General features: G+C 34.3%; 1 protein-coding gene across 7 annotated transcripts in view; it reads left to right on the top strand.

Annotated features, from left to right (window-relative positions):
* The window catches only part of AFTPH (aftiphilin), a 71,754-nt gene that overhangs the window by 48,783 nt on the left and 7,302 nt on the right, over nt 1-15,669 (top strand). For 3 of the 7 annotated variants that reach the window (XM_069583023.1, XM_069583024.1, XM_069583025.1), the window contains 4 exons: nt 264-320; nt 3,446-3,568; nt 8,856-8,916; nt 14,466-14,589. In XM_069583023.1, coding sequence (XP_069439124.1) covers nt 264-320; nt 3,446-3,568; nt 8,856-8,916; nt 14,466-14,589 — 365 coding nt within the window. Of the gene's footprint in view, nt 1-263; nt 321-3,445; nt 3,569-8,855; nt 8,917-10,439; nt 10,524-14,465; nt 14,590-15,669 lie in introns of all 7 variants that reach the window. The other 4 variants (XM_069583021.1, XM_069583022.1, XR_011255633.1 and 1 more) reach the window with 2 other exon arrangements.

Here is a 15,669-nt window from a genome sequence, read left to right as displayed (position 1 = left end):
CTAAGTGTAAATCTATCTAGATTTTTCTCTGAAATTTTTTATCTTTAGAAAAAGATGTTTTCGTGTTTTTGCTTAACTATGAGATGAAGGAATTGGAGTGGGAGATCAAAACTATAACCCCATAAGGGTAATTTAACAATTTCTTCAGTTTTTCACTCACAGTGTATATAATAAAGCATTACAAGAGTATTTCCGAAACTGTTCCATTGTTTGACAAATCATTCTCTAAATACATATTCTTTCTCTCTAACATACATATGTAGCTCTTCACGGGCAATAAGAAGCAACCTGTTATAGTGCCCATGTATGCAGCAGGATTGGTAAGTACCATGATGCTTTTGCACGTATTTATTATTGTTGCATTTATTCTGTAAAATCATCTTACATAGCATGACATGGAAAGTGTATTTTAAGATATGGTATGGGACCATTAAGAGAATAAATACAATAATATCCTTTTTTGAGCTCATAAATCCCTTCAAGTCTTGATCTGAAGACATTTTTCTGTATTTTATTTATTATAGACACTTTTAGTACTACTAGTGTTTATAATAGTAGTATAACGGAGAAGGTAATGGCACCCTACTCCAGTACTCTTGCCTGGAAAATCCCGTGGATGGAGGAGCCTGGTAGGCTGCAGTCCATGAGGTCGTTAAGGGTCAGACACGACTGAGCGACTTCACTTTCACTTTTTACTTTCATGCATTGGAGAAGGAAATGGCAACCCACTCCAGTGTTCTTGCCTGGAGAATCCCAGGGACGGGGGAGCCTGGTGGGCTGCCGTCTATGGGGTCGCACAGAGTTGGACACGACTGAAGCGACTTAGCAGCAGCAGTGTTTATAACTTTTGTAAAATTCACCTTTGGAAGTCTCTCTCTTTTAATTTGCTTTTAAAAAGAAGAAACTGAAGTATCTGAAGCCTTAGATATCATTTGTTTAAATGCCTTTCTGATTATTTTTAAATAATGCAATGTTGAAGCCATGGATATATACAAAAGGTTGGAGACAGCAAATTAGAACAAATGAAAATGAGTCAGGACCCATAACTGGGCCTTAGTTTTTCCATTAATGTTTTAAACATGTTAAATTTTGTTTTTTCAGATATGCCAGGTAGTCCAGGAAAACTGAGGAATTTTCATTCTGTACCTTATCAAGACTCAATCACATTTTAAAGTTTGATGTGTTGGTGGGTTTTGGCATGTCTTTGAGTTATTGGTGGATAAAAATGTCCTGTCTATTAAACTAAAAATATTTAAAATTTTTTTCACCAATAACTTGAAAATAAGGAGAAAAATACTGTGTTTAAGAAAGAAAAAAAAACCCTAAGGAACACTTGGTATGGAATTTAAAATAAAAACCCTTTATGTGCATGTGAAAATGAATTTGGTGTGGAACTTGACCTTTTTTTAATCTGCAAACTTCTCTATGAATAAGCTCTAATTATTGTTACTGAACTGAAATTTTGCTTTGTTTTGTTTTTGTTGGTTTGTTTTGTGAGATTGGACAAAAGCTTCTTTGAGCTTTTTTAAAAAATCAATTTCTGCTCCTTTGTGAATGGTTATCTTGTATTTTCAAAACACCTTGATCATCCCTATTTTCTTTTATGTTATAGGTAAATGTAGTCCATAATGTTTCTAACTTTTAGGTTATTTGGATCTCTTTTCTCAAGAAGTAGCTTTCTAGAGATTGTTAGTGCTGTTAATTGTCACATTCTGCATAGGAAGTAGGAATTTAATTTGTGGGCACTTTCATTCTGCATGTTGGGGGCAGTAACCTATTTAATGCTTCTGTGTTAGACTCAGCACATTAGGCAATTTTTTAAGTTTTATGAAGAGTTAAAGACTCATATCTATGCTTTTTTCCTCTCTCTTAATTACAACCTTTTATTAGTAATATAGTTTTACCATTTTTTTAAGCTTTTAATACCAAAGTTGTTTTAGTGATTATATCCTCTCCTCCTCCCTCTTTTTGATGCCTTACATTTAGAAGCATTCTTTTTCACATCTGGTTTATCTGATTTCAAATTTTAATGATACCTGAATTTTCTCCATAGTACTTTACACACATGAGATGTTCAATATCTTTTTATCTCATCTGGAGGAATAGTACCTGAAGTAGTCATTTAAGTCACTGGTTCTGAGACTTTGATGTGCATTAGAATTGCTTGGAAGACTTGCTTAAAACAGAGAATGCTAGTCACCACCCCCATAGTTTCTTATTCAGTAGGTCTGGGGTAGGAGAAGTTCCCAGATGATAGAGGAGCTACTGATGGGGACCACTTTGAGAACCACTGGCTTTAGGGAGATTTTACATTAGAAAAGTTGGCTAAGACTAGTAATGGTTTACCAAATGCATGGAGTCTTTCTAGAAGGGCACACACCTTTATAATGTATATGACATTGAATTAGACCATGAATTTATTTTCACTTTTCAAGATGCTAGATTAAAGCCTTTCACATGTACTGTTGTTAAGAACTATTGATATATATGTAAATTATTTATTTTAGCTTATGCTCAATTTTATGAAAGTAGGGGGATTCTCCTGAAAGCTTTGTTTTGAGAAATGTATAGATTCCAACTATAAGATTGTTAGATTTAGCAGCTTCCCTGCCCCCCCCACAGCCCTCCCCTCGTAAAAGGAGACTTTTATCTGATTGATAACTATTCAAGAGTTTGTCAAGTTATTATTCTAAAATTTGTAAAAGCTTGGGCCTTCTTTCATGCCAATAACTTGGCGTGAAAATAACACATTATTTTTAGTGTTTGGTAGAACACAGATACAAAGTGCTGATTTTTTTTTCTTCTTTGTTTCTACGCCCATCTTGAATGTCTCTCTTACTGAAAGAGTGTGATAAATTCGTAACATGCCTAGTGGAACATATAAGAGGTTTTCCCCTCTGAAATGACTGTGAGGCTCCCATCCTGTAGTGAGCAAGGGTCAGACAACTAAATTCACGTTGTAGCATAGGGATGTCATCACACTATATGGTGTGTTTTAGAATCCACTCCCACCTCTCTAAGTACCACCATGGTGTAATGTGTATGAAGAGTGCCCTTTGCTGCAGTTTTACGTCTGAAACATCAGAACAGTATTGCATTCTCAACACATGGATGTAATACACTGTTTTGCTTGCTGCTTCCCTTCCCCCACCATTCCATGTGTTTGTGCATTTGTGTGACAGTGATAACCAGGCACTCTAAAGCAAATCCAGTTTAAATTACAAGGTCTTGTTTCAAAAAGTTTGGATTACAAAGGTATTATTATGAAATATTTCCCATTAGAGTGCTGTAAGATTTTCACTGAACAAAACTTAAGACTAGTTCGTTTTTGTCTTCAGTACTTTCCAAATGACCTGTGTTCTTTCTGCTTTCTGCTAAATTAACTTTCTTGTGAAGTTTATGGGCCAATCCTTCCCCCAACTAATAGCTAATATGCCTTTTTCAGGGTATGTTAGAGCCCACCAAGGAACCACTGAAACCACTATCTGCTGCAGAAAAAATCGCTTCCATCGGTCAGACCACCACTATGTCACCAGAGATGAACACATGTACATCTGACCAATTCCAGGTAAAAATATCTGGATGTATATAGATACATTTATGCATGTATGTACACATATGTCCACATACATTGTTTTCCTTAATATATAACTTTTCATTTAAAAAATATTTTTAAATTTTAGTTTCATGATAGATGTGATTTCAGTTCTTATTAACATCCTTTGAAATACAATGAGAAAATTCTCTTTAATTTTAAAAAATAGAAAAGACAGTTTGAGAACTGGCTGGTTATGGGTAAGTCCTTTAAACCTATCTAGGCCTTAGTCTTTCTACCTGTAAAATAAAAACTTTGAAGCAAGCAAAAAATCACTTACAACTGGTACATTTTATGATCTATTACTGACACATAAATCTGGTAAGTGCTGGATTTTCAAAAAAAAGAAAACATTGCATTATACCAGCTCTTCAAGTCTGCCATTATGTGTTTTTCCTGAAGCTTGCAAAAATTTTATAAAGTTATAAAATTTAGGTGTGTTATTATATCAATAACTGTTGTTTTTAAGAGTTTGAATAAAGCTGTTAAGTTGAAAATGATACAGCCTTTAACAAAATATTGTATAGATTAAGAAAAAAAGAAGGCTGTCTTACCCTTCTTACCCTTTACTTCTTTGGCACATTTAAGCACAAATCATATTTCAGTCCAATATATTTAATATTAAAGCCCTTCCTCTCACTTTTTTCCTGGGAGAACATAGCTTACTTGGTTTGCTTACTTTTTTGACATCAAGTTAGCAACTGACTCAGTGCAGGTTAAAATTGTTTTTTAAAATATTAGTATTCTTAATGAACATTACCATTTCTAAAATATATTCTTGCTGTGTTTGTCATTCCTTAACCGTAAATATCATCACTAATTATGTCTAACACAAAAATGCATGTTTGGACACCCTTTCCCAAGATGTGTTCCACTGAACACTAATCCCCAGAATAGCTTCACTAAAGAACGGTTCCAAAGTGAGATCGGAAAATATTTCGTATCAAACCCTAAACAACCTTTGAAGGTTCACAACGCATATATTAAGGACTCTGAAAAATCCTGCAGTGAATAATGCTATTTAATTTTATTTTATTTCTCAAATTTACTTGGCCATAGAACCCTTTTCTGTAGGGATCAAGGAAGAGGAGTTTATAACACCTGTAGAACTAGTGTTTTGAAGAACATACTTTGGCAAATGATTTTGTAAAGCAGGGTCCTGCCTTTTCAGGTGTGTTTCAAGAAACATGTAATATTACTGCTGTGTACCACTGTGGTTTATACTTGAGCTTAGCTTCAACGTCGCTCAAACCAGTTTATTACTGTCACTGAATTCGTGGGCATGGAGACCTAATGCATAAAATGCCTGGCCTTATTGATTGGGCAACAGGCAAGGTGCCTTGGGCAAAATGTCTCAGTAGCCTGAATCTGTCCTTAGCTCTCTTCCTTTCATTGGCTATATATTGCCCTCTGGCTCTCAGCTATTCTCACAAGCCTGCCATGTCTATGCAGATTCCAGAATTATAGCACATTCTCACTTCTGCCTCAGTCAGCATTCTTAATCGTACAATGCTAGGTGTTAGGAAAATAATTTGACTAACTGCCTGGTATGTTTTCTGGAAATGGAGCTGTTCTTAATTTGAGCCATTTGTTGTTATTTTTCCTTGCCTCTTCTCCTCCATCCAACCATTTCCATGTATTACAACCCCATAAGCTATTACTTATTTTATTAGTTGTCACCTGTCACTTTTGCCTAGTCATACCTCCATATAATTTAATTATAGACTTGATTAAAAGTCTAGATAACCTAATAAAAAGCATGTGTATTAATTTAATGGAAGATTTTTAGTAGAAATCAACGTGTATTAATTTGATGGTGATTAGTTGCAGCTCCACAAGGATTCAGCTGCTGCCATCTCTATACATACATACAGACCCCTATGTACTTGTACTCAAAGGACTGTCTCCCTAGTTATAGGCAAGTATGGGGATTTTCAGTGTCACTGAAGCATATCTAACTTTTTTGCTGGAAGATGGAACGTGGTCTCTTGCTATTTATATTTTTTAAAAGCTCTTTTTAATCAAGTACTTCCTTTTATTCTGTTTCATGTACACATTTCCCTTTTTTAAAAATACACATCAATATTGAATTAACAAGTTTATTCTATACTTTTTATGGTATTTTGTGATCCACATTGGCTTTAGTTTTTAGGCTTTGGAAAACCAATGAAAACAGTATTTCCCAATGGAAGTTCAAAGTTATTTCTGAATTGACTTGAGCCTATGTAGGTCTGCTTTCTAACATTCAAACTGAAGATTGCAGCATGCATATCAATTTTGTGCTGAGATGCCTGACCTCCATCACTAAATTACATGCTCTTTGCTTGGCTCCATACTTCTGATTAAGGTTAACATACTCAGCAAACATCTGAAATACATTCTAAAGGTTCTCCATATAAAGTGTATTTCTTACCACTCTTCCTAAGCATACAGTGTATATATTATTTTTCACATAACATTTTGGCTATTCAGTCTTCCTCCTAATGATAATTTTCGGATGAAACAACCATAGACATTAGTGCTAGAAGCTTAGCAAAATGTGTCAGCAAAAACCTGTTCAATACCTGAATTTTTTTCCCCAAAAAAGCATGTGGCAAACCTTCCTTCTATGTTTTGGCATCCTTGAACAGTGACTTTTAAACTTAGCATAGTGGCATAATTCTCATTATGACTGCATGCTTTTTGATCTGTCTTTTCTATTTCAGTTTGGTACCCACTAAATTTCTGTCTTTTATTTCAAATGAGTTTGTACTCATCAGTCTTTCTGCCATTACATCTCTTGTTTAGACATTCAGTATTTTACTGATATCTGTTAATGTGGGGTTTTTTTTTTTAAAGATAATTTTACCTGGGGGAAAAAAGACAGTTTACAGATAAAAAGCATGTAGTGATACTTTTTGTTGTTGTTGACATCTTTTTTCACTGAATTTCAAGGTCACACCAATCATAGTGCCATACTGACTCCCTCTTAGTAAGGTTAGGATGTTAACCATACTTTATTCACTGCCAAGTGGAGTCAGCTCTCTGGCTAGCAGTTATCCAGCTGGTTACCACCAGCAAATTTCCTCTCTTAGGCTGCTTTATGTTGCTATTTCAGTTGTGAATCAGAATTTTAGAGTTAGAAGAAAGAAAAAAATGACAGTCTAGCTCTGTACTCTCGTTTTACAATTAGAAAACATATTTGGAAAGACTAAGTAATTTACCTAAAATCACATGTCAGTGCTGTACTTAGGACTAGAACCAAAGTCTCCTGTCTCTAGCCTTTTCTTCCCCCTCTTTTTATTATGAACTTGTCTGCTTTCGTCTCTGCAGTAATCATTCATGCCACATAAAGTTGTTTTTAAATGTTTCATTCTAGTGCTTTCTCTTTGAGTTGCCTGCTTGTCAGTGCCACTAGTTAACCTGTAATTATTTAGGTATCTGTTTTTCATCCGTCTCAATTCCACTAAATTTTGATTCATAATTTAGTACCTCTTTATTATAATATTGGTTGTATCTTCAAAATGCCATACATGTCTGTGAAAAGTAAGATTCCAAAAAATCATTGAAATATTTTAAAACATCCAGGTTCTTGACATCGTTTAGATAAAACATGTTAATGAAAGAGCTTTGCTTCGCTTTACCCAGCAATTTTGTTATTACATAAATCTGAGTTTTGTCCATCTAGTCAGTATTGATTAGTTCTAAAGGTTTTCCTGATGGAGAAGTAGAACAAGTTGAATCTGTTGGAATACCTAGAGCTTTTTGTTTGTTTTTGAGCTCAGCTAAAGAAGATCTTTTATAACTTATTTATCAGTCTTGCAGGTAGGTTATGAACTAGATTTTCACCAGGATTTTTAAAACTTTTATTTGAAACAATTATAGATTACAGGAAGTTGCAAAGATCATACAGAAGAGGTGCCTTGTATCTTCACCAGTTTTCCCCACAATCACATTTTACATAATTATAGAAATAATATCAAATCTGAGAATATGACATTTCCTCAATATGTGTGTGTAGTTCTGTGCTATTTTTTCATGTGACCACCACCACAGTCAAGATACAGGATTCTTCCGTCTCCCTCACCAGCCCCCCATTCCACCTCTCTCCCATCCAGGCTGCCACTATCACCAGTATTTTATTTTGTTAATATCTCCAGGCCTGACTTGATATGGGGGAGACCAAATGCTTATAGTAATATGCCCATCATTGGTTATCAAAGCAATTGTATTATAATACCATGGGGTTAGACTTTCAAAATTAGCCAATTCACGTTCCTTTCCTACAGGGAACAGTGTCTTTGTCTACAGAGAAAAAATGATTATAAAGTTTTAATAAATGCCTACCTTACAGTGAGCAAAACAAAAAAAAGATGATAACATATTGATAGTAAGAGTCTAATAAAAGGTTATTTCAATAAGTGTTGCCAATACCACCCCCAAAATAAAAGAAGAAAATGCTTTTTTTTTTTTTTCCCTGTCAGGAATATTCTTAAAGCGTGGATCATTTTTTTTAATGTTTTGTACTACCTTCCATCTTATATTTATCATTTGCTTATTTTATCTTTATGTGTTTGGCAGTTAACAGAGCTTTTAAACATAGAATATTCAAATAAGTTCTGAGTATACTTTTCAGTACATTATTTTAAAAATTAAATTCTAATACTGATTATAAGTAATTTCTAAATTAGAGGTTATATGTTTTTTTAAAAAATTTGTATATATATAACGAAGCCAAAGAAACTAACATCCATGTTTATACAGCTAGTTACTTAGTCCTTAATAACCCAGCTTGCCTCCAATTCAGTATGCTACCTTCTCTGTTGCCTTGTATTATCTATTAAGAAATTGTAAGTGGCTAATCATTTAAAATAAAATAGATCACTCTTTAGTGAAAAAAGATCAGTGAGGTTTTCAAGCCAGTAGTCTAAATTATGATTGGAGAATAGATTGAAATCTTGATGTAGAATTAGTCGATAAACTTCTGTTTGAAAACTTAAGATAATTCCATTTCTCAGATACACCATTTTTAATGGTGTATCTGAGTACGGTCAGATACACAGTACAGTCAACAAGCTGTACTGCTTATAAATTTTGCAATTTCAGTTTGTGTTAATATTTGTAGATAACCTTCTGAAATTGTAAATTATCCCAGCTTTGTCTTTAGGTATTTTATTGCCTAATGATCTTGCTATAATAGTGTTTTGTTCTGTTTTTAAGGATTCTTTATGTTGCTACAACCTATACTGATTAATTTTGATTTTTTGGTTTTCAACTCTAGGAGTCTCTACCACCCGTCCAGTTTGACTGGAGTAGCAGTGGCCTTACTAACCCTTTAGATGGTACGTCTCTCCGTAGAGCCTCTAGCGCCAGAGCTAGAGTTAAGAAAGCTACAAAGTTCAGACAGACTTCTCTCTGCTGATTTCCATTTTTGTTTGAACATAACTTCTTATCTTTGGAAATTCAGGCTTTCTTTCTGAATAGTAATTGCTCAAGAAACCAGCCGTTACTATTATTAACATTATTAATGTCCATATATAAGTAGTAGTAACCAGATAAAATTTGAGTTTCTTTTTATCTTAAGTCAAAGATAAGCTTCTTTATTTCTCACAAATATCTAGGTAGTTTAAATAACATTTTAGGTGGACCAATTTATTTGAATTTTTTTTCTGTAGTTTTAGTTTATGGAATTTTCTTGGATGCCAAGTCTTGTGTCTAGAGGCTGCTTTAAAGCACAAAGCACAATTATTTAACCAAAAACAATGTGCAAATAGATCCATATTTATTGACTCAAAGTAGTTTTCAGACTTAATCATATTTTATAGAGCACTTGTATGCAAATGAAAAATGAATGATTTTCATGCTCCTTTTCTAAAACTTTGCTCAAAATACTAGTAGGTAGTTCCAGAAATAATTGGTTTCTCCTATGGCTTTAAAAGAAAATCCTGAGAAAGGATTAACTTATTCTAATAAGGTGGGGTCTTTTAATAACACAAAATACTAGATTTCCTGTGTGTTGATATCACAAGTTTTAATCGGACTCTAAAGTAGAATTATTCTTGGTCCTTATACTTCGTAAGTTGTTTGAGCCATGGTCTGAAACACCTGTTACTCCTATCAGCTCTGCCTTAGAGTAGGGGATCCTAGGGTATCTGGAAAGCATCCAATTGAATAACAGCACTGAAGGAAAGCCTGGATGCACCTTTTGCTGTTGTCTGGTGTCCTATTCAGTCAAATCATCGTGCTTTTTATTAACAACTTCTTTAAAAATGTATACTATTTCTGATTACTGTTTCAGAGTTAAAGGGGAACAGTACAGCTTGTGGTTGCACATCAGGGTAGGGCAGTTATGACATTTCTGTTACCTTATTTTATTTTAAACTAAGTTAATGTATTGGTGCGTGTCCTGAAACCGACAACTTTGTCACTTTTAAAATCATTCATTAGAAACCAACACTACTAACATAAAAGATTGATTTGGGCATATACAGTGATTTAATGTTGGGTTGAGATTAAAGTATTGTTTCCCTTTAACGGGTACACTTTCCCCCTTGGTCTTTCTGGTATGGCTTCAAGTTTCGATTGAAAGAACTGAACTCCTAACTAAAACCTTACTAAGTGTTAAATTATTTACATTGTACATGAGAAAATGTACATTGAATTAAACTGTTACTTTAGAAATGTCCTTAGCAATGAAAAACGAATACTGTACACATTGTTTTAATGTTGATTTTAAAATGTGTAATGACTACTAATTATAACCTGCATGTTCAAGTGTGTGTCTTACCCCTTTTTACACATAACCCCTCCTCCCTTGGCTTACCTTCTGTGTGGCTGCCTACCAACACGGTCACTGAATTTCAAGCTAGTGGAGGTTCCACTCTTCTGAACCTTGATTTCTTTGGGCCCGTGGATGACAGTAGCTCTAGCAGCAGCACCACAATCCCAGGTCAGCAGAGTGTTAAAACCACAATTCTAGTATATTTACTAAAAGCATGACCACATCACTTGACTTTCCTATAAACAAGGAAACAAATAGATTGTATTCTCTGTAATGTCTTTCTAATACTTTTCTTTCATCTATCTACTGTTATTTTCTAGTATCTGACTATAACAAGTGACTTATATGAGAAATGTATTTTAAGGAAAGATTTGTTAGAATGTAATAGTCAGAGCTGAAAGTAGTTTCTAGATATAAAACAGCCCTAATGTCTTTTACACAGTTAAAGGCAGGGTGTTTTTTTTTTCCCTGTAAATAGAAAATGTGATCTTTTATATGCTTATTTTTTAAAGCATATTCTACAAAGCCATTTGAAAAAAATACAAATTTAGATATATAAGAATATTTTAGTACACAGTGACATTATAGTGTCTGTGATAATAGAACCTTTACAGATTCTAGCATTCAATTAGTATTTATTAATGCTGCTAAATGTATAATTAGGTTCCAAAATGTTGGAGTCTAGCACTTAGTTATATAGTCCCACATAGAATTATTACTGTTTTTATGTAGCTCTTGAATAGAAAGCTTACTGTTAGTTTTCCATGGAGGGGAAAAAAAAAATGTTAAGGGTGATAGTAGAAAATAATTGCTGTGAGATACTAAAAGCTAGAAACTAAAACTTATTGGAGTGCCTGTTAATGTTCAGCCTGGCAAAAGTTCAGTTCATTGACCCAAGGACTAATGTACTTTGTCATTTTCTAACTGAATAAAAAATTAAAATATAATGGCATTTTTATGTTTATATTTTATTTAATATGATTTTAATGACTCTCTGTCATCCCTACTTGTGCTCTGGTAGTCACACCTTTTGATCACCAGATGGCTGTTACAGTGCCCTGTAGATGATGATGCCCAGAATGCCTAGTGAGGGTCCCTCTGAGTCCCTACTGGGATCAGGTAGATAGCCAGCCTGGTTCCTGAGAATTTGCTGGTTTTGTTCTATTCAACTAGATAACCCTGCCACCCACTTCTAGCAGTTCAGGAGCTATAATGGGAAATGGGGGAGGCTAAGAGAACAATCAGCTAAGGGTGAGGCTGGGACTCAGGATGCCCATCTCCAAGTCTGGTTATGGAAATATGGTTGTATTATAAGGATGTTCCAAGGCTGTTTTGTAGAATGACTGGATTCCTCTAATCTAATCCCCTGGTTATCATTTTCATTGTTTCCAAGATTTTATAAGCATATAAGAAACTAATCTGTGTCTGGTTTTAACTTCAATATGGTATTTCACTATTTAAATTACATCTAGATACATGTGAGCTGTGGAATGACCTGGATGAGTAGTTTTTAATACTTAATGGGGGGGTGGGGGAACCAAAAAACTTGTGTATCAGTTTCCTTATTACTGTAATCCCAAGAATGAAGTCAGTTCAATTCAGTCGCTCAGTCGTGTCCAACTCTTTGCAACCCCATGAACCGCAGCACACCAGGCCTCCCTGTCCATCACCAACCAAACTCCTATTTTTAATTTGCTCTCAGCTTTGTTTTGTCATGAACTGTATGATAACTTAAATGAGGTCACTATTTTTGGATGCCTAAAAACCTGGTTTAAATTTAACTTTTGGTTACATTTCAAACTCAGTTAAAAATCATCCATAAGAGCACAAATAATCTGACCAAATAAAGAAGTACAGAAATGACTTGATAACCAGGTTCAGTATACATACACGGCTTGGAGAAGAGCAAGCAGTTTCCGAGGTTTAGAGCTGTAATGGAAATGAAATTAGCATGGTCGATTGCGATCCTTTCTTCGGAACCTCTTAAATATTTTTGTCCATCGATATGCTCTAGGCCTCTGTGTGAACCTGATTACTATAAGTATGCTTTGACTTGTTTTATTGCTACTGGGTTTTGTTAAAACTTCCATCAAGCTGTAGGTGTAAACACTTTCCTGAGTATTCCATTTCACCACTTGCTTGCACTTTTTCTGACTTGTTTCTGGGAAAGTCATTTTGTCTTAGCTTGCAGTTATTTATTTTGTGTTTGAGACTTAGGAGGTTGGCATAGAACTTGGTTGGCTAGCTTTATTTCTGTAACTGAACTATGCCTCATTAAGGTTCTGTTTAAAAAAAAAAGAATCTTTTCCATTAAAAAAATTTACTCTCCAGTTTTTTGTGTAGTTATCTTGTTTTTGAAAAATATAAAATATAGCCCTAGTACTTTTTTCGGTGATAATGGTTTTGGAGAGCTGGGGGAGGTTGATTCGCATTTTGTTTTGTTGTTTTTTTTTTCAATCTCCCACTTTCCTGTTTGACAGCCAAGTGGCCAGTATTTTACAAACCCAACTAAATTTTCACTAGCACTTTCCTGTTGCCAGTCAGATTGCAGTTGTTTATTCTGCATTATGCATTCACCATCTACCTAAATTTTGTGGTTACTTGGAATAGAACCTTTCACAGTAGAGGAAGGAGGTGCTTTGTATTCATCTGGTCCTGCTTTACAAGCATCTATAAATTTTTGCATTTTAGCTGCATATTTATACTTATTATAGAAATACAAAGAAAGGGGGTTTAAAATTATATTTTGAAACTGTACCTTAATGAACTGTTAAGAACTTGGGAGAGTCAACATTTTCTATAGCCTTCCTCCCTTGTTGGACATGGTAACTGTGAAAGCCGCTTTTGCTGGTATAATTTCTGTAAACATCTGAGATCTGTTTATATCTGCTAGTTAGCTACAAAGTTGGTTCATAGAAAGCAGTTCCTGATTTTCTTCTTAACCTTGAAATACCCTAAAAGGAGAAAACTTGTGAGCATTAATATATGACTCTTTTATATATAATTTTATCTGCTGATCTTAAGACTTTTTAAATAAATAATAAGTAGAGATTGATGAAACTATAGGACATTTGTACTTAAAATCTGCTTTTCTATTCAAAACTACTGAATTTGCTGAAACCAAAGAAAGGGTAGAATTTAAAAATTTGTGTCTGATTGTCTTTATTTTCCTAAGCTTAGCATGAGTTGAAAATACTTGTTACTTGTTTTTTTGTAGTCATCATATTTTACATAAAGTGATATTCACGGAAGTTTTAAAATATGTATGTGTATTTTAAGGAAGTCGGATGGAAAGGATTTTACTAGACTTTTACAATAAACCTAATCCTAATGAACTCAGCTTCATTTTGAATTTTTCCAAGAAGATATTTGAACTGTTAGCCACTAGATTCAGCTGTGAATGATTTTCATTTTGTTCAAAAGTAGCGCTTTTATTCACTTTTTCTGAAAATATTTTACCTCCCTTCTTCTTACCTAAAGAAGAACATTGTGGTATATAACTTTTCTTTAGTAATAATTTAATTCTTTGGATAATATTTCATGTCCTCAGATAGTCAAAATGTATTTAAATTAACCAAATCATTTAGTGTATGTGGGACTTTACATTAACGTCCAAATTTGGGGGGATGAGTGAAAATATGGAGGAAAAATGGTCATGGAGATAAGGGAAAATAGAAGTTCGAAAACTGAGGTTAAATCAGTCCATTTAAAAATTGAGGTGTCATATTGTGTAACAAATCATTGTGCATTCTATTTGTAAAACATAGTTAACTTTTGCATCACAGACTAATCCACTATTTAGGGAGTTTGCTATAGCAGACAGTTTTTTTTAGAAGTATTTGAATGATATCTGCTACATAAATGTTAGATTAATTAAAGCTGTATTTATACCAAAGTGGAGTTTTAAAAGTATATTCCTACTTTATAAAAACTCTGAAAAGTGGAATTTATAATTTAAAAAATAAATACAGTGTTAGTGTTCCAAAGATGTGTTGTACTTAAAAAAAGACTCAGATGTTTACAGAATAATTGCCTTTTGCATCTTGGATTGTGGCTAATTGAGTAAGCCATTGCAGCGCACCATCACTGACTATCATTTTATACTGTAAGGTGTGGATCCAGAGTTGTATGAATTAACAACTTCTAAGCTGGAAATCTCCACCTCAAGCCTCAAAGTGACTGATGCATTTGCAAGACTCATGTCCACAGTAGAGAAGACAAGCACATCTACCAGGTAAAAGCTAGTGTTCATTATACCCTAATTTTGAATTCTGTGTTTGAACAAAGTAGCCCAGATGGGAAAGCATATAAGTTGGCAGTATTTCAATATATTATATTAAAATTCACTTTACATTTATATAAATGCAATGGATGCCCAATTCTAGAAAATAGTATCAAGTTATGTTTAATTATGAATTTACTAGAGCAGAGCTATTTCATGAGAGACTGGAAAGGGCTGACAGATGTGGTCTTTTTCTCTTTCCCTATGCCTGTACCCAACTTTGTAACAAAAGAAGAGTCTGATTAAAGAATTGAGACCATAAAACCACTGCAGAACTCTCCCCCTTTTCTTTCCTAACTACTGAGATGATCATCTCTGGGGTCCCAGTTTGATAATCCCAAAGTCATGTAAGCTAATCCTTTCACCTCCAGGCTAAGAGAGAAGGGCACAGCCATTGTTTTGTTTTCGGAATATTTGCTGAAGTGTGGCACCTTTGATTTAGGTCCTGAAGCCTTGTTTTTTAACAAGCCTTCTGGGATCCCCTTAGGTTCATGACCTTTAGAAAAGCAGTTTTCTCAGATACCAGGAATCTCATGTGGGCTTGTGTGTAGGATTCAAAAAACCTTTAGTTTTACATAATTAAGCTCTGGAATAACCCACTGCTTTGGCATGTTAACCATAAAATAAGGCAGTTTCTAATAAGAAGGTAATCATTATAAAGGAATGGTTATGAAGGTAATCTCTACTGCAAGAGCAGATACCAGTGTTGATTGGGATACCAACTCTGCTGTCCCAAATCTGTGATTCATCAACATTTTAAAATAAAAATATTGGGACCCTTCTTGCAGTCCAGTAGTTAAGACTTCACGCTTCCAAGGTGGGGGTACGGGTTCAGTCCCTGTTTGAGGAGTTAAGATCCCACATGCTGCATGGTGTAGCCAAAGAAAAACAAAAAGTGGAAATATTTACCTTTGCCCAGTTAGGCAGAGATGTTATAGTGCTTTCTCCTGGCTTTCTCCTGGCTAAATACATTCCATTCACATGTCAAATTCCAATTTATCTTTTAAACCTGTTCTTCTGTAGAAAAACATC

The sequence above is a fragment of the Ovis canadensis genome, chromosome 3, assembly GCF_042477335.2.
Source record: "Ovis canadensis isolate MfBH-ARS-UI-01 breed Bighorn chromosome 3, ARS-UI_OviCan_v2, whole genome shotgun sequence".
Taxonomy (NCBI): domain Eukaryota; kingdom Metazoa; phylum Chordata; class Mammalia; order Artiodactyla; family Bovidae; genus Ovis; species Ovis canadensis.
This window is presented reverse-complemented; position numbering and strand designations above follow the sequence as displayed.